At 39.7% G+C, this 20,625-nt stretch overlaps 1 protein-coding gene across 1 annotated transcript in view; it reads left to right on the top strand.

Moving 5' to 3' along the window:
- CACNB4 (calcium voltage-gated channel auxiliary subunit beta 4) overlaps positions 1–20,625 on the top strand; it is a 235,831-nt gene that overhangs the window by 204,464 nt on the left and 10,742 nt on the right. The window contains exons 10-12 of the mRNA XM_045781924.2: positions 4,497–4,606; positions 9,855–10,006; positions 11,746–11,841. Coding sequence (XP_045637880.1) covers positions 4,497–4,606; positions 9,855–10,006; positions 11,746–11,841 — 358 coding nt within the window. The remainder of the gene's footprint in view (positions 1–4,496; positions 4,607–9,854; positions 10,007–11,745; positions 11,842–20,625) is intronic.

Below are 20,625 nucleotides of genomic sequence, written 5' to 3'. Positions count from 1 at the left end.
TCATTTTACACCACAGACATTCACTGGGGATCATCCTTTGGCATGAGGTGTGTTCAGCTGGTTGAGTATACCATTCCTAGTCTCAACAGCAGGCAGTCAAACCAACTGCCATTTGTTGACCTATGCTAATCATTTCAAATTCCAATAAAATTGTTGCTTTATGCATTTTGACAACTAAATTAGATCTATGGCTGTTGGTGAATGCTTTGTAACCGGCATGATCATGGCCAAAAATCCTAAATGAACATACTGTAGCCTATAGAGATAAGATCTAAAGTTAAAGGAAGTTGTTAATTGAAGGCTACTCAAAGGGAAAAAAGGTTTGAGAAGAATTTGAAGAAAAGAGGCTGAGAATGCAACTTAGGAGACTCAGAGAGGTACTATTTATTTATAAACAGCAATGGGCACACTTGATGCTATCACACAGCAGCCAAAGCATGGCATACTGAAAACAACTTGTAACTGCAGTCGGCGAATGGAAAAGAACAACAATAGTGCCTTCTGTTTCAAAATCAGTATCGCCCTCTTATCATCTCCTTCTACCATTCTCTCTTTAAATGCAGACTCATCAGTAGTCAGACACTAGAGATACATAATTGAACACTTGAATGCCAAACATGAATATTTAAATTAGCAGGTTTTGATTATAACATGTCTGACCTAATTCTCTCACCCTCAAAGTATATACACATTTCATGGACTCTGGGAGTGGGAGAGTTCATGGTAGACTGCTAATTTCTGAGGATACAATAGAAAGAAACTGTCCCCTTTCAGTCTTCAAATCTCCAGTAATTGTCTTATATACATTATATATGTGCCTATCAACATAGGACACTATGGATAATTATTTAGTAAAGCACTTTATATATTACCTTGTTTGCTCCTACTGACAGTCCCATGAGATAGTTTGGTGAAGCTGCTATCACCATTTTATTGATCAGGATACTGATGCTTGAAAGATGACATGACTTGTCCATGGTCACACACCCAGCAATAGCAAGATCCAGGAAGAATACTCAGATCTATGTATGCCTTCCATCCCAATTCTCTTGACAGTGTACGTTCTGTTCTTTGGAATAGTCTTCTCTATGCATACTAGGATTTTTTTTTTAAATTAATGCACTAACCACATTACATATTAGATGTAGCAAAGATAGAGTATAGCTCTAGAGTATAGAGCTATACCCAACCAACATGGAAGTACTAATTGTTTTTGAATGAATGTGTTATAACTAAAAGTAATTTTTTTTGCAGAAAACTAATATTTATAGGTCATGATAGATTGCAGTAATTGTGATGAATTCCAAAACAGAAATAAAGAACAGTTGGGATTCAGATTTGCTTAGATTTAGAGAATAATTTTTGCTAGTTTTCAGTGACATTTGCTACAATACCCAGTTTGCTGAGGAACTGAACTTCTGTTCGTGTTTATCTACCAGCCAGTAATCACTGACACTATGTCACAGAAAAGTTTCCTAGGGAAATTTTAAAAGACATATATCAAATAAGATGCATGGAAGTATTGAAAGACACTGGAGGAATGAGTATAGCAAGAAAAGAAGTAGAAAGGGCATTGTTCTAAGTAAAAATAAATAAAAAATATATAACGGTATGTAAAGTATATTTTTTTAAAGTATATTAAACTAAAGAAAGTATATAAACTTAAGTTGTATTGTTGGGAAGAATTTAAAAAAAAATAAAGTTTGGATTTGGTGTCTGATTTTGGTAACAGTAAGCATCTTTGTATGGAAAATAGAAACCTCTGTTCTTATTGAAGGGTTTCTGGGGCTGTGTCTGTCTTGTCCTGAGCTCTTTCATGCATGCTTGTGTACTGTTATTAAGAAATAACTTGTAATAATACTTACCAAGCAGCCGAATCTTGTTTTCTGCTCAGGTCGTGATCTCAGTCAGTGTCCTGGGATTGAGCCCCATGGTGGGCTCCACACTTGGTGGGGAGTCAGCCTGGGGATTCTCTCTCTCCCTCTCCCTGCCCTCCCCCCATCTCTAAAATAAATAAATAAATCTTTTTTTAAAAAGATGTTTGAGAAATAACTTAGATTAACAAATTTGCTGGTATTTTGTTGACAAATAAAACAACAAAAAAAAAAGAACCTGTATTGTCCATACCTTTCTCTATTTGTGGAAAATATGAGCAGGTTTTTTTTTTTCCTGTGTATGTGTGTGTTAATTGTTTTGTGTGTTTGCTTGCTTTTTTGTAGAACTTGTAAAAGCTTGTAAAACTCTGTATGTGTTTGAAAATAGCTTTGTAAACATGTTTAAAGTCCAGAAAAAATAAGAGTATGTGCCTATAGGTAATCCTTTCAAATTTTAAGAACCAAAAGTCACTATTTGGGCTTGTATAGAACTAGAAAATTTGATCTCCCTTATGCAGAGTAGACTTTTTAGGTCCTCCAAAAGTCCTTATTCTAGAAAGTTGAATTCTGTTCCTAAATTAACCCATTTGTCTCCAGTCATAGATTTGAATTGCTCTGGAACTTGACTGTATGTTTCTAACCAGCAACTCTATTCTTAAAACAACAAACAAACAAACAGAAACACAAAAATAAGCAAGCAAACTCTATTCTGTAAATAAAGGAGCTGTGAGCATAGGACTACCTATGAGATTTCATACCTCAAGTTGAAAAGGCCAACTGAGTAATGGAGACTGAGACATGGGGTTCACTTGACTTTAACCTCATTGAAATCCTGACCACCTCTCTGCACATGGCCAAGGTTGACTGCATCTGTGCTTGATGATTTGGCTTGCATCTGGGCATTCAGGCTTGCTAGAGAAGAAAACTGAAACTCTAAGAGACTTATGAGTCAGGTGACTAAGTACTGGCCTGGTGCTTGGGGGCCTGTGTTTTAGGGCTCTCACTAATCATGTGCAACTTCCTCTCTGTGTCTCAGTTTTCTTGGCAAAATGGAGAAGTTGTACTTGACCAGTGTTTTCCAATGTCTTTTAGCAGTTGAATAGCTTTTTACAATGAAATCGTATATAAAGTCCCAATGTAGAAAACAGAAATGCAGAGGTGTTTGCCTGGCATGGATGGTAGGAATGCAGGCACTCCACCAACTCAGCCTCCCTTCAGTGTTCTCAGTGGCCTGGAGGTATTTCACAAAACCTTTGGTTTCTGCAGAAGATAATTTGAAGATGCCTCAAATAATTTATTAGCGCTTAAAAATTCTAAAAAATGTAAAACTTACCAACCATCTGCAGCTTATAAATACAACAACACAAAAAGGTGCTTTGCATTAAAATGACATTAGAACTTTTGTACAGCCTGTTGCTTTAGAGAAGGATTTCCAGTCATTTGTGAAAAGGAGTATTTTAAATTTTCCTTAAGGCTTTGGGTCACTGAAGTCAGGTGAAGAGTCTCTTGAGAAGGCTGATAGTATACCAAAACAGATGTGAGATGACAGATGGCTCAATTATTGTTCACAACTCTACCCCTTCCCTGTCCCAACCCCCAAAGGAATATAAAAATGAAGGAGAATGCGTGCACTGAGCATAAAGGGAAGGGGCACTACTCTTCTGTCTCCTTTCCAGAACTCTGCCAAGCTCTGAAAATAAGGATGGAGAGAGGTCCATGGTGGCAGTAGCTGGCTTAGAGAGGCATTCTTTGCATTCTACAGGTAGATAATTATCTGAAATTGATCAATGCCAGTTTAAAGAATTTTAGAACTGTAAATTCCATAGAGCCTTATGATCAATCATAGGCAAATAGACTCCTCTCTCTGTGTTCATTTGCCGTGTCTTTGCTTTATTCTTCTCTTGTGTAACTGCGGGAAACTTTCTGGCTTATCAAAATCCTTGCACAGTCTCCCCACCTTATGCATTCAAAGTCTTAAGCAAATATGCTAAACAATCTTATGCATGCAGAAGAGAAATCATATTTTCCATATTCTTAGAAATGAAACATTCCTTTGGGCTTGGGGAGAAATGCTTCTTGTATCATGAATTTAACCTTCGAGCACCAGGAACGCAACATCGCTACCAACTGGTTGAGTGTTGATGATGAAAATGAAGAGGGCTTTCCCCTTTGGCCAGCAGCATTGATATGCCTGGGCAGAGCATTCGTAGTTCCTAGAGTCTTGTTCAAGAGCAAATCAACTGTGAATTGTAGGGAAATTGTGTTGCTGCTTCCCAGAAAGAGCATGGTTTATTCATATGTTTTGATTCCCTCCTGGTATGCTGTGCATTATCAAGAGAATTTGGCAAGGTAGGTAATAGTGAAGGAAGAGCTGCATTTTCAACAACAGGTTTGTTTTTGTTTTAGTTTTGTTTTGGTTAAATAGCCAAAACCTTCCTCCATTCTACCCAGCTTATATTTAATACTAGCCAAAGCCTGTTTAAAACACTTGTGGCCAATGTTTATTACACTGTGGTCACAGTGCTGTATGTAAAGTGGTTATTAAGTACTGTGGTTATAAATCACTTGAGAGCCCCATAACATTTTTTACTGGCTTGTTCTGTTCTGTGTTCCTATTCATAGGATATCAATAACAAGAGTGACAGCTGACATTTCTCTTGCTAAGAGGTCTGTCCTAAATAATCCCAGCAAGAGAGCAATAATTGAACGTTCGAACACTCGGTCCAGCTTAGGTAAGATGTTCAAATGTGAGAGTTGTCCAAGCTATGCTTTCGGAGGGGGATGACACATGTTTCGTTTGTGCATGTCTTTTCCAATTTGCTCCCCATTCTGAACGGGGAAGTGCTGATTAACTGAAGAGAATGCTATCCATGGAAAAGAAGGGAACAGAGTCCTACAGCAGCCAGAGCCTCCTCTCTCAGCTCTAGTCAATTAGTTAATTAGTAGTCTGGTGGGAAGAACCCTCATTGGGCTCTCCTGGTCTGTTATTGCCTAACCACGTGAAACACTCATCTCCACTCTGCCCCAGCTTCTCAATGAGGCTAATGATCTCTGTCATACCTGAGTCACGGCTGACATGAAAAGAAATGAGATGTTCAACCTTCTCAGATCTTTAGAAGAAAGCTAGATAATGATGTCTTAGTGTTGCTTCTGCTGCTAGCTGGTAGTACTCAGAATAGTCACATCTTTAAGTGGAAATAGCAATGAGTATTAATAACATGCAGGGAGTTTAAATATGTCTTTCCTGGAGCACAGTCAGAAAGCATTCTGAAATTCACCGCGATGGAGAAGGGGAAAATGCCGTATTGTTACAGGATTGCAGGGTGCTTGCCTCACGGAGTCGAAGAATGAATCTCGCAGGCACAAAAGGGTGAGGTGAAAGTTTACGAAGTGAAGGTGAGAACAGAAAGGAAAGAAAAAAAACTCTCCAAAGTGAGAAGGGTCCCGAATGGGTTGCCACTGTGGGCTTTCACTGGCAGTCTTTTATTGAGAACTGACTAAGGTTAAATCTTGACGTCTCTGCCACTGATAGTACTCTTTAGTTTTTCTCTGAAGTTTGGTCGTTTTCAGTGGTCCAGCTGTAGCTGTTACAGAGATATCTCTGACATTTAAGATAAATGAGGTAGACCTGTTAGTCTCATTATATTCTCTCACCTCTGGTTTTGTATGCTGCAGCATTTTCCACATCTGGGATTTTGTGAGCCTGAACACATAGCCCACTGTGTGAGCCTAGTCACATAGCCCTCTACCTATCTCTCCCTACCTAGCCCCACCTGTCCCTTACTCAGCATGTGGTTAGCTACATCAAGCCATGTATGAACAGGGCTGTGGACGATGCAGTCACCATCCACAGAAAAAAGTCCATGCTGCTGGGGAATCATGACATTCATCTCAAAAGCCTGTTTTTGCTTTCTGTGATTGCCAAGGGTGGTAGAGTCCACTTATAACTTTCTAGGAGTCTCTTTTGCATTCACATTCTGAGAGCAGTTTGTTTTACTCCTCTCTTCCTCATGGGCAGGGTAAGAAAGATAGGGGTCTTCTGTATCACAACATTTTCTTAAACTACTGATATGATTGTGGAAAACAAAAAAATTCCAAGATAGCTTGCATGCCCAAACAACCCATCAAGAATTTGCTGGAGGCTGAATCTTGACCCTGAGCCAAGAATTGCACAGATTAGAAAGAGGCTATGAAGTATCATCTCTATATTCCTGGCATGGATTGGCACATGGTAATTGTTCAATAAAAGTTTGTTGGATGGTTGCTTAATGAAAGAATGTTAAACATACCAATGGAATAGTTGTCAGTCCTCGGGAGGACAAGATCCTGGGCATCAGTGGTTCTTCCCTTAGTTCAGTATTTAGATCCTTCACATCCAGGGTGAAACACTCTTAAAGATACAGCATTTTGACCTTGAAGAAGTAACAACAGAAGAGTTGATAATGATGAATCAGATTAGGTGACTGAGTAAAGTTAAATGCCGTGGGAGACAAGGATGTCAAATTAGATTGAAGATTTCTTAAACAAGCATCCATTGTCTGTTCTCCTGTCTTCCAGTCTCCTTTTCACTCCACAAAATGCCTTTGACTTTTAATTACTCCTTCCTCTGATGTATAATGAGAGGCTAAAAAACACTTAAACGCGGATGCAAGGTTGCCTGACTCGAACCGTCTACCCAACCAGGGGTCCCAAGGATATTCTTTGAAGTCATTCTGTATAATTCAGTCACCTGTTTCAGTCAGTGGAGTGGAGTTAGTGTAAATATTGAGGACAAAACAAGGTGAATTTCAGTTCACTGGTTTTTCCCTTTGCTTTGCAAATTCATATACCTACAACCATTAGAATTAATTTAATGGCAATCAATTATAATAACCACTACATGAGGCACTTAGGTCCATTTGCCTGCTTGTTAATGCACATTTGTACATTCCCCATCACATATTTATTGTTATGTGCTACACATTATGCCAGACTTAGGAAGTACAAACATACCTATGAACTACATTACCCAGTTAAGCCACCAGAAAGAAGGGGCAGATGGTTAAAGTGCTGTCTGATAATGGAATTATGAGCCAAGAGCTAGGGGTATAAAGAGAGAACGGTAGGGAGCAAGAGGTATCAGAGAAGACTTCGACGAAGTTATAGTTGAGCTGGTTCTTCAAGGCAGACAGGAATGTACAAAGGCATCAGCATTTGTATAATTGGTAAACAAGTAGTTTGTGCAGAGAATGCTTAGAAAAGGAGAGGGGGTTGCGTGGTTTGAAAGCAACAGGGAAGAGACTAGAAAAGTAGGTTGAGGCCAGTGTGTTAGGGCTCTAAGTATGCCTTGCTAAAGAAAACTCCAAAGTAGATTCTATGAAATGTGAATTCTGAAGGATACTAATAGTTGTTACATCCAAAATATTTTCCGTAGTCAAATTTGGAAATTTGGATTAAACAGTTGGCAGTCTTTACTGCAAGGCTTCTGAGGCCATTAAGATACAAAGGGTAATGCATATTTGAAATTCCAAAAGAAACTATTAGAGCCTGCAGTATTTGGGGGGAAAAAATCTTTTTCCACTTAAGATATTTTAAGGGATTAGTGTTCCAGAGTACTCACTTTGGAAATTGTTGCTATGAACCCAAAGGAGTCATTGGAGTAGTTTAAGCATTTGGTTATAAGAAAGATCACAGGTGACAGAGACGCTGGAGAGAGATGGGTCTAGATTGGTCATGGTCGAGTTCTAGAAATGTTCGTTGAGGTTCTTCCAGCATCATCGTCCATGATTTCTCAGAGGCCCATTTGTCTGGAGTAAGATCATGATGAAACTTCCATTGGAACCTTCTAAGAATCAGCATGGGAAGTCAAAGATTGCTGGGTTTGCTTAAAGTTTTTTTGGTTTTTTTTTTGTTTGTTTTTGTTTTTTTAGAAAATGAGCTATGTAGATATATATGCAGTTCTCTTTGTCAGACATGCGGTTTATGGATTGAATTCCAAATACATATTACCAAATATGGACCCACTCTAGTATATAGTGTGGCCTCTGCAGCCTTCCTGCTTGCTTGCCTGAGCCCCTCTTCACTCATGCCAGAGTACCCATTGCCTAAGAGTTCTTTGTTGGCTAAGCCTTGGGTGTGCTTGCCCTCTGCACAGGTCAAAAACCATATTTACCTCATTGCTCATGCGAATAAATAAGGCTAGGTATTTCTGTGTTATTTGCAGTGTGTGCCTCAAGGGTTCTTTGTCCTAGAGCAGTCCAGTTTGCCTAACTACCTTTTTGCTACTTCAGGAAACATTGTATTCAGATTTGAAACTTAAAGCAATGCAGACTTGTTTTACAATAGTCCTGGCCAGGAGTTAAACCAAAGGCAATTTAATGACAACAACAAATGGAGAACATACCCCAACAGCCAGAGGCTGAAATCTACTACAGTACAAATACACTTTATTTTCTGAACTTCTCTCAAAAGAAAAAAAAAAGTTTTAACTGTTTTTGACATGTGAGAAAAAAGGGACAGGTATGTTATTATTACTAACATATGTAGTATGTGACTTCAGAAGAATTTTGCAAATGAGCCTAATTGTCCAAATTCTTTACCTAAATGTCTTGGAAGCTAGTCATATTTCAAAGCAATATAAAATCTTTCAGAGCATTGGGATTGGATCATATGAAAAATGATAGCTATGTTCACTCTGGAAATTTCTCTTTCTAATACAAATCATGCATTAAACTTCAGTGATTTTGTGGGAAGAATTTTAGGCTATTATGCAAAGCTCAAGGAAATAGAGTTACAAGATAGTCTTGAGCATTCATGCTCCCACACACCCTGTCAGTATGTTTGGTTATGGAAGAGAGGATTTTTTGGTGGATGACATGAACTTGAATATATACTTGATAAGCAAAACAAATCATGGCATTCTGGTAGAAACCCTTTTCAATGAGTATACTTAGAGCAACATCACCTCTTTCCTAGGCCATCTTTGAAGTAATTTACATTAGGTAACTTTGTCTACTTTGTGTAATTTAAACAAGGTTACAACATTGCTAGGTCATGCCTATAATACATAGGCCAAAAATAAAAATAAGTAAAAAGCAAAACAAGATCATCTCTCTGAAAACTAAGTAGTCTAATTCAGACTTTGGACATGACCTAATAAATTAGATGATTTATAAAATATATATGAAAAAGTTTTTTATGTTTCAGAAAGCCAAATTATGTTTTTATAGATAATCTGCTTTGTTTTAAAAATAGCTGGATTGCTTCAGACATGAAGAATAACTAGATTTTTTTTACTTGACCAGATTCATGCAGAGATTCAGGTCACTTGGCTATTACAGCCAGTTGAATAGATTTTCATTCTCATGGCATTTCAGCATTTATAATATAATTGCCTTAGGTTTTTTTTTTTAATACTGAAGATTATGCCTTAGAACAAGTGTACTGACCCTAATACTTGAATTAAGACATAACAATATGTTAGTTGTAAGAGTAGACCCAGACATTTAACCCTGGATAAAAAATATGCGTATCAGTCAAAACAGATGAATTGTGGGATTTTTAAAAAACTTATTTACAAAATATTCATATATAAATTGTTTATTGGTTGAAATATTTCAGTGTAATTTGCTTTCCATGTGATGTTGCTCTACACATGTATTTCAGTTCTTTCCTACATGTGGTTTCAGCTTTTCATAGCTCAAGTAAAAGTTCTTTAGAACAAAGCAACAATCATAAACAACCTAGCTATATAAATAGCTAAATTTCAGGGCAAGTTTAAGAAGTGAGTTAAGAGAGCCATCTCCATTTTTTTCACCAAATTTTTGGTTTTATGCAAAGCTCAACCCATCTCTCTCTTTAGAAAAGATCTTAAGAGAAGTATGAAATTCAAAATGCTCTGTTTTTGCAATATAGACAAACACCTGAAAGGAGTACTATGTTTTTAAATATAAGAGCTAATTAATAAAACTATGTCCTGTTATTTATTTTTTCTCCTTTTAGCGGAAGTGCAGAGTGAAATTGAGAGAATCTTTGAGTTGGCAAGATCTTTGCAACTGGTTGTTCTTGATGCCGACACCATCAATCACCCAGCACAACTTATAAAGACTTCCTTAGCACCAATTATGGTTCATGTGAAAGTCTCATCTCCAAAGGTAATTAGCTCATTTGTGCCTTAAGGATTAGAAGCTCATTTCCCTTGAAATATTCTTTGCTCTGTGCTTTTTTGTTAGTGGTTAGGGAGAATATCTTATTGAGACCCTTTTTAATGGGCAGTTTTTAATTCCCACAGTCTGTATACGTGCTAGAAATTCTAGGATAGCAAAGAAAGAATAGCCATTGGTTTAAAGAAGGTCACTCTCTATTGTGGTTCCCCAGCCAGGCAGTTATGCAAGAATGTAATAGAAACAAAAAATTAAGAAAAGTGAGGGAAAGTAAGTATGGCTTTTCAGAGACGTTAGGTTCTAAATAAATTTCTTGGGTCATATTGATTCTCGTAGCACCTATATTCTCTCCCCAGTTGAGAGAGTACGTTGTTCAAGAAAGGTATATACATTTATCATATATAAAGTCAAACATCAAGAAAGGTATATACATTTATCATATATAAAGTCAAACATCACTGTATACAGCATCTCTTATGGAAAAGTTACAGACGCTTACATATGTGCTCAGCTTGGGTTCTTCAAGGAATAAGGTATTCTGTGATACAGTGGAATATCTGCCACATGTCTTTATGCCACAAAGGTAGATAAAAATAAAAGTAAGGCAGCCTCAAATTGGTCTCTTTTGATTTGGGTGTTCTTTCATTTTTAAGAAGTGATGATGTTCTAAAAAGTTAATGTGAAATAGATATGCTAGGGAGATACTACCTTCACAATTAGTTTATTTTTAACGCCTCCAAGAGTGCAACTTAGTGCTGACATGCCGATTCAGGTTCCCACCAGAGCAGTAGTCACCCCTCATGGGGGGGGGGCGGATATCAAAAGAAGCTGTGTTCTTCCCCAGCCCCTCAGCCTCCCATCTCTGCGGGCACTGTGTCTGCATAGGACGGACTTGGGAATCCTGACCAAACTAGGACCTTTTGGGAACCATTAGAATGGATTGAACTTGCCTTGACCACCTGGCGGTCTCTCTGGCCCAGAACTGAAGGGGAGTCAAGCACCCTTCACTGCAGCAGAATAGATTTCAACCTCTTTCACCCGCTGCCCCAGTCACCACAGGGTCATGAAGTCTAGGAACAGGGGCTCCTGTGGATGTACGCGCTGAGGTATCATAGAGCCTCACTGACTAGGACTGTTTTGGGATGAGGGCTCTGTTTCAGCTAAAAAAAATTAAAGGGAGAGGAAAGTATATGGCAAATGTAGTCATAGCAGTGCCCAAATGACACAGATAACTCACTGGTTTGTATGGAGCAATATGCCAGTGCCAACGTTGTGCCTCGATTTCTATCATGGAATCTTCTTATTAATGTAAACTGGAGCACCTCAATAATTATCAGTGACCAAAAGGACCAGATACATAAATGACTGACACTTGTCCGATATTGAGATAGTGAACTAAAATATTACTTAATTGACTTTGGACATAAAAGACCTGCTACAGATCAGTTCCTCCACTTTTGCAGGGCTCTCTTTGAAATCTCTGAGTAAAATCTAGGGCGGGAACTTGAGATACCACCAGGACCCCACACGGAGAGAGAACAGGATGCACATATCAAAGCCAGTATAAATGAGAGCCAGTGTAAGTGGGTGATGTCACTATGGAGTTTATATATATGATTTTTCATATTGTATTTCCTCTCTATTATTACTCAGGGCCAGCCAGACTGTAAGGAAGGTCTTGGTTTATTCATTTTTCCTTTAACTCATTAATTCATGTCTTCTTCTATCAGGTTTTACAGCGGTTGATTAAATCTAGAGGAAAGTCCCAAAGCAAACACTTAAATGTTCAACTGGTGGCAGCTGATAAACTTGCACAATGTCCCCCAGTAAGTACCATCATTTTTTGTCTTAGTCATTCTTTGCCGGGACAGGAGAGGGTGGTGTGTTTTTTGGTTTTTGTTTTCCTATTACCATCGTCATTTTTGTTTTAGAATAATGATGACTATCTGTTATCATAAACATACAGGGTTTTTTCGAACAAACTGCTGCTGTCATGTTGGCTACACTCAGGCATCCAGAACTGGGTGGTGTCTGTCATGTAAAAAGAAATGAACCTAGTGTCCAGTGCCCCTGTCCTTGCCTGCTACCTTGATGGCCTCGCAAACACTCAGCAGACTAATTAATCCAGTCATGGGGACACATTTATGAAAAGAGAAAAACAAATAAAACATACTGATTTGACTTTCCTTTAATTTTTCTGCCAGAAAGTTCCAATAGGCAGAAAAGATGTGACCTTGAAGGTTGAGAATTTATGGGAACTATAAGAGCCCTGTGGTTATAGCAGATGAAGACATCAGGGTTAAATAAGATGAAAAATCATATTATAGCAACTTTTGTCCTGGTCATTGCCAGAAAACAGCTGCTGAGTTGAAGCCAAGAAAATGGCAGGGATTTGGGGATGGGGGTGGGGGTAACTGCTCTTCCATGGGTCACCAGTGGCTGATCAATGTCTACTGCTCAGCTGATTCACTACTTCTGTGCCTGCGTTTCTCTAAAGAAAATAACTGTCTTTCCCACTGATTTGATTTACTAGATTTTTAAATATATACTTGTGTAAGGATCATTTATGCTCTGTGGAAGCATAAAATCTAATTCAGATGTTAGAGAGACAATACAGCATGGCTGTTAAAAGTATGGACTCTGGAGCCAGATTGCCTGTGTTCAAATCTACACTGGTTTTGTAATATTGAGCAAGTACCTCCCTCACTGGGTTGGTCTAAAGATTCAATGAGTGAATATGTCTTAGGACAGGGCCTGGCACATAATAAGCACCATCTAGGTGTTTCTGTTAGAATTATCAGATCTACTTTGCATTCTGCCATGCTTAACCTGTCAGGCTCTGTAAGGATCTGTTCCTGTCTGGTTCACTGTTATAGCTCAGTCCTTTATTACGGTCGGCCCACAGTAAATATTTACTGAATAAGTGAATGAATGAGAGGCAGTAAGAGTACGATGCATCCTTTTACCGGATGCTTATTAGATAGGCCAGACACGATGCTGGATGCTTTACATAGATTATCTCTAATCTTCACTATTACCTAGTGAGGTATTATCCCCATTTTGCAGAGGAGGCTACTGAAGGCAGAGAGGTTAAATGATTTTCCTAAGGTCACACAGCAAATTAGGATTAGATTAGATCTATCTGACTCCAAAGCCAGTTTCCTGTCCTCACAGTCCCACCTACCTCTATACCTGGTTACCTGCCCGCAGATAATTTGGATAAGTTGAAGTTTGGAGTGCTATGTTAAGAAGTCTGACTTCACATTGTCTATGAACAAAGTCCACTTACAAAATGGAATGTGTAACTCAAGTCCTGCGTGTAAATACAAGAATGTATTTTACCCAGCCATAATCCTCACCTGCTAGAGGAAGTTAACCTTTACTGAGCAGCTACCAAATGCTCGGCTATGCTATTGTTTCCAATTTTTAGAACAGTCTTATGAAGAGAGTTGTGATAATTTGGGTCTTCCGGGAAGCAGACCCCTAAATGGAATTAGAAGTGCAAATTTATTGGAGAAAATGCCTGTGAAAGACTAATAGAGAAAGAGGACAGAACAGGCTGGAAGAGCCTTCCAACCAGACCAGACTGATCTCATGAAAGAAAAGAGGAAGGAAGGAGAAATGAATAGGAGGAGCCTCAGACTGAGACACAGCTTTCTTGCATGTTTGTCACATGTTGGGCAGAACTGTTCAGGCTCTAGGTCCCCGTGCTGTTCTTAGGCACTGGCCAGGAGCAGCCTGTGGAGAGCACGGCTTTGGCTCGGACCAATTCTGTGGTCATTCCAGAAGGTGCCACAGTCCCCCCCAACCCCCGTCCCAGGCTGTCTGCTAACTATACTCATCACAGCAGGTTTTCCAGGAAATCTGAGCATAGTCCTCGATGACCACCCTAGTAGATAACATTATCTTTACTTTCTAGAAGGGAAAGCTAAGTCCCCCATTGAGAAACTTGTTGGAGGTAACAATTAGTAAATGAGCCCTAAGATTCAACCCTAGATCTGTCTGACTCCAACAAACCTCCATTCACTGTGCCACGCCACCTCTACACAGCTGTGTGCTGTGGGTGAGTCTCTGGCCCCCAAATTTGCCGTGCAAGTGATATCTCCAGGACAGAACAAAGACCTCAAGGGGTAAGGGGGAGGTAAGGAAATTGAGGGAGTTGAGAGGGAGAGTTCCAGTTCAGGCAACCATTGGCCAAGTTCATACGGTCCTTCAGGATGGACGTTCTGCTGCCTGAGACCTCATCTGGAACAGAGAATCTTGGTAAGGCAAGAGACATGGAAGTCCCTACTCTCTGGACGTTGGCAAGCGAGTTCCTTTCTTTTCTGTGTCTGAGGGAGAGGAGGTGTCTCCCTCTTTTCCCCTCTTGTTGCTATTAATGGAACTTCCTGTTTGCTTTTGTTATGTCTAAAAGCATCCCCACCTTCCTTTGTTTCCTGAGTCAGTTAGCAAAATCTCTTCAACCAATTTAGGCTTTTGGGAAACAAAACCCAAGAAGGGAAACCAAGAGCGGGCAATTTCCTGCCACAGCACCCATCAGCCCCCCCGCTGCCAGACAAGGAAGCCCAGACCCTGCCACCTGCGTGGGGAGTAGAAAAGAAAGGGGGAAAATACAAAAGGAAAAATACTGACAATATCTTGAAATTTGTTGGCCATGTCTGTCTTCACAGATGTAGATGGATCTATACTGTGCAGGCAGCCTAGTTCTGTGAGGTCCCTGAGGTGGCTGCAAAATCTGCAGAAATTTTGGAGCAAATCTGGGTGGACTGGAGAGTAGTTAGGCCTGTCTAATTTCATTGGACAGAGTGAGCAGACTCACCCACCAGGAGCAAGGCATTTCACAAGTCTACGCAAATGCAATGCCGGAAAGAGTGGGATGGCTTTCTAAGTGGTGAGCTCCTAGTCTCTGGCGGTATTCGTTTGGAGGCAGGGTGGGGGAGGAGCGGGCTCTATGAACAGATGTCAGAGCTGTGGGAGGACTCGCCTCTGGTGAAGACTGAATGAAGCCTGTGGTATCTAAGACCCTTCTCAACTGTAAGACTGATTCTGTCTCGATTTTGGAAGTCATCAGTGTAGAGATGTTTGTGAAAGCATGAAGGCTGTGGAGCCCAAGGAAGAGGAGGGTATAAAAATAAGCAGAAAATATATCAAGTTAAGTGCTATCCTCATTGTTTCAAAATGTCATTAAGATAGATACTTCTATGGAGCGATCCTTGGGCATGGCCAAGGACATGGCATCCATGTCACTGTATGGTTAAATAAGACAAACTGAAAATATTTAGTCATCTCAATTTTGTGTGGCTCACCTACAAAAACTAAAATACATTCAGCGAACATTTAAATGTTAGGCCTGGGGTGCCTGGGTGGTTCAGGAATCCCTGGGTCCTGGGATGGAGTTCCGCATGGGGCTCCCTGCTCAGCGGGGAGTCTGCTTCTCCCTCTGCCACTGCCCCTCCCCCCTGCCCTTGAGCATGCATGCGAACACTGTCTCTCTTTCTCAAATAAATAACATCTTTTTTTAAAAAAGCATTAAGCCTGTTACCTTGCTAGGTGCTGGGGATTCAAAGGCATATTTCTGCCTTTGAGGATTGCATAGTCTAATAAGATTCCAGTTGGCCTTGGACAAACAGCCGCAACAGACTCAAACACAGAGAACAAACTGGTGGTTGCCAGAGGGGAGGTAGGTGAGGGGACAGATGAAATAGGTGAAGGAGGCTAAGAGATACAAACTTCCAGTTATAAATGAACAAGCCATAGGGATGAAAAGTACAGCCTAAGGAGTATAGTCAATAATTTGTAATAACTTTATATGGTGACAGATGGTAACTACGTTTGCAGTGAGCATTCTGTAATGTATATAATTGTCATATCAGTGTGTCCTGCCTCTGAAACTGATAGGTCAATTATACTTCAATTTTTCAAAAAAAGATTACAGTTGGCTAAGTCAACTTTTAGCAAACAATTCGGTAGATCATAAATATCCCTATAGATATTACTTTATAAATCTCTTATAAATTAAAAGAGTGGTTTAGATCAGGGTTTCTCTAGCTCAGCACTATTGACATTTTAGGTTGTAAAGGCTTTGTTGCGGGAACCTGTCCTAGGCACTGTAGAAAGTTTAGCAGCATCCCTGGCCGGTAACAGCCTCCAAACTGGGACAAACAAAAATGTGTCCAGACATTGCCAAATGTCCCTTGGGGGGAAAAAAAATCACTCCTGGCTGAGAACCACTGGTTTAGGTTAATACAGACACACGTTCTGGTGTGTATAACATTACAGGAAGTCTTAATAAGTGATTTCTTGAGATACATTTTAGGTGAATTACACTAGTTTCTTCTTAATTTGATCTTTTTCTAAGAACAGTTTATTAACATTTTTTCCTGATGATTTTTAGAGAAAATACTTGTGTCCTACTAAAATTGATGTATTTTAGCTGCTGAGAGGGTTAACAATTAAGTTGTGTATCTAATACAACGTGTTACTTCTGAAATAGCTGGAACCAAGAAAATACACGTGCCTACTTAAATGTAAATAATACTGTGAGGTGTCTTAGGATTTATCCGCATGTCAGGAATCTCAAACAGCCTCATGCACTGGGAAAGACAGCCTTGCTCTATTATATCTCAGCAGCAAATTCCTGTTTTATGCAATTGATCAGATAAACTGAAATATTAAACAAGCCGTCTGGATAAGTAAGGTTACTTTGTATTTAATATTTTCTAAACACTGTTTACATTATTAAACATGTTCATTTGATATTGTTTGAATAGCATTTGTAATGCTAAGAAGGAATTTTACGCTCTATGTTGGCACATGTGAAAAAGATCTTTGGATTATAAAAATGAGTAGTAATCTAAAAATGTGCCTGCATTTGTCCCTGCTTTACTTTAAGACCATAATTATAATTGTCACTGAAAGACTGGTGATCACTGTGTCATTTTAGTTCCTCTAGGAGAATTTACCGCTTGCTTAATTGGCCACTGCATCTCCAATCTGAAAAGTCAGCAAATTATACTGGCAGAGTCACACATTGCTAAGAAATTAAAGGCAGCAGTCTTTAGAAAGGGAAATCTAAAATAGTACTGAAAAAAAGCTAGCTCTCTGTAGCCAGAAAAATGAATCCTAGACCCAGGGATTGTTGAAGCAAAAAGGAACCTTGAAGAGCACGCCATGTAGTATTTCCTGGAGCGTGTTCTTCCCAATGTGGGCTCCATATGATGTCAGCAGGTGCTATGGGGAAGGAGCTCTGATACCAGCAGTGTTTAAGAAAATGCTATGTAAACAAAGATAGACTGGACTGCAGTAGAGACTCCAGAAGCCTTAATAAGCTAATGAGTATTTTATATCTCCCTCAGGGTGGTGTACAGTGTTTCCCTTACATTTTCACTATTGACCCATTTTTCCACAGATCATCCTGTGGATTTAGTGTTTCATGGAACACTTCTGGGGAAGGACTGACCCAGTTCAATCTCCTCATTTTTCAAATGAGAGAACTGAGACCAAGAGAGGTGAACTGGCTTTCCAAAGAACATAAGCCTTGGCCAAAATCAGCATAAGATAGTGAATGGCAACAAACTGGTTATTACATATTCTGGAAAGAGAAGCATGGGTTTCAGAGAGAGAGAGGGGTCAGCAAACTTTTTCAGTAAGGGCCAGAAAGTAAATATTTTCGGTTTTGTGGGCCATACGGTCTTCTTCACAAAACTACCCAGCTCCACTTTGGTAGCAGGAAAGCAGCTACACACAAGATGTAAATGAATGGGAGTGTTCCAGTCAAATTTTGTTTATAGAAGCAGGAGGCAGACCCTATGTATCCAGCCCACCAAAGTTGCCACCCTGTTCTAGGACAAGGCTTTGGTCATCTGTGTGCAATAAACTTCCCTCAAACTTAGTGACTTCAAACGATGACCTCTTAGTGGTATTCCTCTGGTGGCTGACATGGTCCCTTAGCAGGGATGGCTGGAAGGCTGGGCTTAACCAGCTCTTCTTTCTCTCCACGCGGTCTCAGGGCCTTGCCATGGCATCTCTCCAACAGGGCTATAGGCTGCTTATATGGCAGCTCCCACGGCTCGAAGAGCCAAGTATTCCAATCTCTTAAGCTTAGACACTGGCCTGAGATAATGGTACAGCATCACTTCTACAGCATTCTGCTAGGCAGAGGAGTCACAGGAGCTGCCCAGATTCAAGCAGAGAGGACAGAAACCCTTCATCTCCGTGCAGGGAGTGTCAAAGAACTTGTGGCCATGTTGAATCTGCCGCAGACAGTTCTATTCTGGAAGAGGGAAGGCTTTGCTTCATTGCTTGCTCTGGATTCACAAGAAAAAAGGTGGGATGCAGACAGAAAAGGAGCCAATGAGACTAGGACCCATTTTTTTTTTTTAATATGACCAGCCTGAATTTTTAATTGGAATATCCATCTATTCACTATATTGTGAGATTCCATTTTGTTTCTACCTGCTATTAGCACCCTTTTCCTTTTCAGAGAAATTGAAAATAGTACATGTTAAGAAGAACAAAGTTCAAATCGCCCCAGTACTGTGGTAATAAGAGCTACAAAATACGTGGTGAGAAAAGCAGGCAGGCAGACAATTGACTATATAAAGGAAATATAATCCCTTAATCCTACTTAGTTACAAGCTGGCTTGTGTTACCATAAGATGGCCCGGTGGCTCTTTGAGCTGTGTAATTTTTTTGAGCGTGTAAAATGACATTGATCACTCTCTCTGCAAGAGGGGAGCTCATCTCCTCACAGAGTCTTGCAAACCTCTAACATTACAGTAACCATAGGAGTTCTCTTCTGTCACCCTTTATTTTCCATTGCCGAATAGACTCAGATTTATTCTAGTAAACACAGCAACTCTGAAGTGAATGATAGTTCCCAGTATCCTCGACCATATTGCTATCACAGCAGTAATTTTCCACTGCTCCTGTCTAGCCATTTTATGTAAATTATTTAGAATCATGTGGATTCACCCATCTATTTAATGTAACTCTCCCCACTGGTGCTTTCATTATTACAAAGCCTCTGGGCATCCACAGATTAATTCATAATAGTGCTTTTGAAAAAGAGAGTAATCAATTTGAGAGGTTTCCTTCATGAAACAAGGCCGCATGGGATCTAGTTTCTCTCCATACAAAGGAGACTACTCTTGTTGCGGGGATTTTAGCCACCCAACTTGGATACACCGAGTTCGGTCCCCACCGACTTAGCACTCCCATCCGTGCTATGATTTAAAGCACTGGATTAATTTGAACTTAACAAAACACTGGGTACCTCTTGTACAGACAATAACACTGGTAGATGTTGTTGTAATTTTTGAAGAATAGGAATGGACAGGACGGAGGGGTGTGGTGAGGAAATGTGCGTGGGTTCATAATGAACGTCACAGATTGTTAAGAGTGGAACTACAAGGGATCAAAGTCACTGATATTCTTTGCTTTCATGTTTTGCCCCCGAAATTAGTGGCAAGAATTCTGATTGTCTTTTCCCGTTCAGCTTTTTAAAGTCAGAAACTGCCTGAGACGAACTGCTAGAGCCCACAATATTGGGAGGCTTTCTTTTATCCCCGTAAGACCTCCTAAATCTTTCAAGATTCTTTTAATTTAGCACCCAGTTTCCCATCACTAGTTGACCAGTGAGTTAAATACTCAGGACTTCAAAAGCTTTAATAACATCAAGAATGCACTTGCGGTATGAGAGAAACATTGTTGGTTGTTTTATAATTAGCATTATATATTTGCCATTCAGCCATTTTATTTTACTGAGTAGTATCTGCCAGCCATTTTTTTTTTTAATGGTGGCAGGTTCAGGATCTCTATACTCTAGGAGCAGGGAAATAAAAGTGTATTCACCCCTATTATTTCTTTTTTCCTCTTAGAAATAGGAAAGATGACCCACGTGAGCTTTCTCTATGCACAATAAATAAATGTAAAGCCATGCACATACCATGGGAGGGTTTATATGTGCTTAATCTCATGCCTAGCTAGTATTCTGTAATGCACCAACTTTAAAGAAAAGTTAAAATTAAATTGAAAAATTAATTTCTAAGTTTTATAAGCTTTTTATTAGGAAATGTTCAATAGCAACATCCTACATAAAACGTATTACAAATTCTATGTTCGGTTTAATGAGACCCTCCCCTCTATGCTAGAAAGGATGGATTTCATAGCCATAAAGAAAGACCTGTCCACTCTATCTCAGCATCTCTCCTCCCAAAAGAATGTAAAGGAAATAAATGGAACCTGCTCCAATTCTCAGTTGTAGCAACTGAAAAGTGCTCTATCTTTGTAAAAACTAAGGTGACCAACTGTCCCACTTCCCCCAAGATTTTCCAGATTCAGACACTGGTAGTCCCAAGTAGCCAGAAACACACAGTCCAGGGCAGATCAGGACAGCTGGTTGCCCTGATTCAAGTGCTTTCCCCAGGAAACTTTGTGCTGCTCTGTGAATGGACCACCACACAGATCATTACATACTTAAAATTTTCTTAAAAGATATTGTAGATCCTCTTCCTTTCCATTTAACTCAGCATCAGTCTTTGCTTTCCCTGGTCCCTGTCGTCTAGTTCTCCGAACCACTGGATGAGCTAGAGGCCTGGTTTTCACTGCTC

Source organism: Ursus americanus, chromosome 1 (genome assembly GCF_024610735.1).
Source record: "Ursus americanus isolate L20-20 chromosome 1, mUrsAme1.1.p, whole genome shotgun sequence".
NCBI lineage: Eukaryota > Metazoa > Chordata > Mammalia > Carnivora > Ursidae > Ursus > Ursus americanus.
Note: the sequence above shows the minus strand (reverse complement) of the source record. Positions and strands in the feature narration are given on the sequence as shown.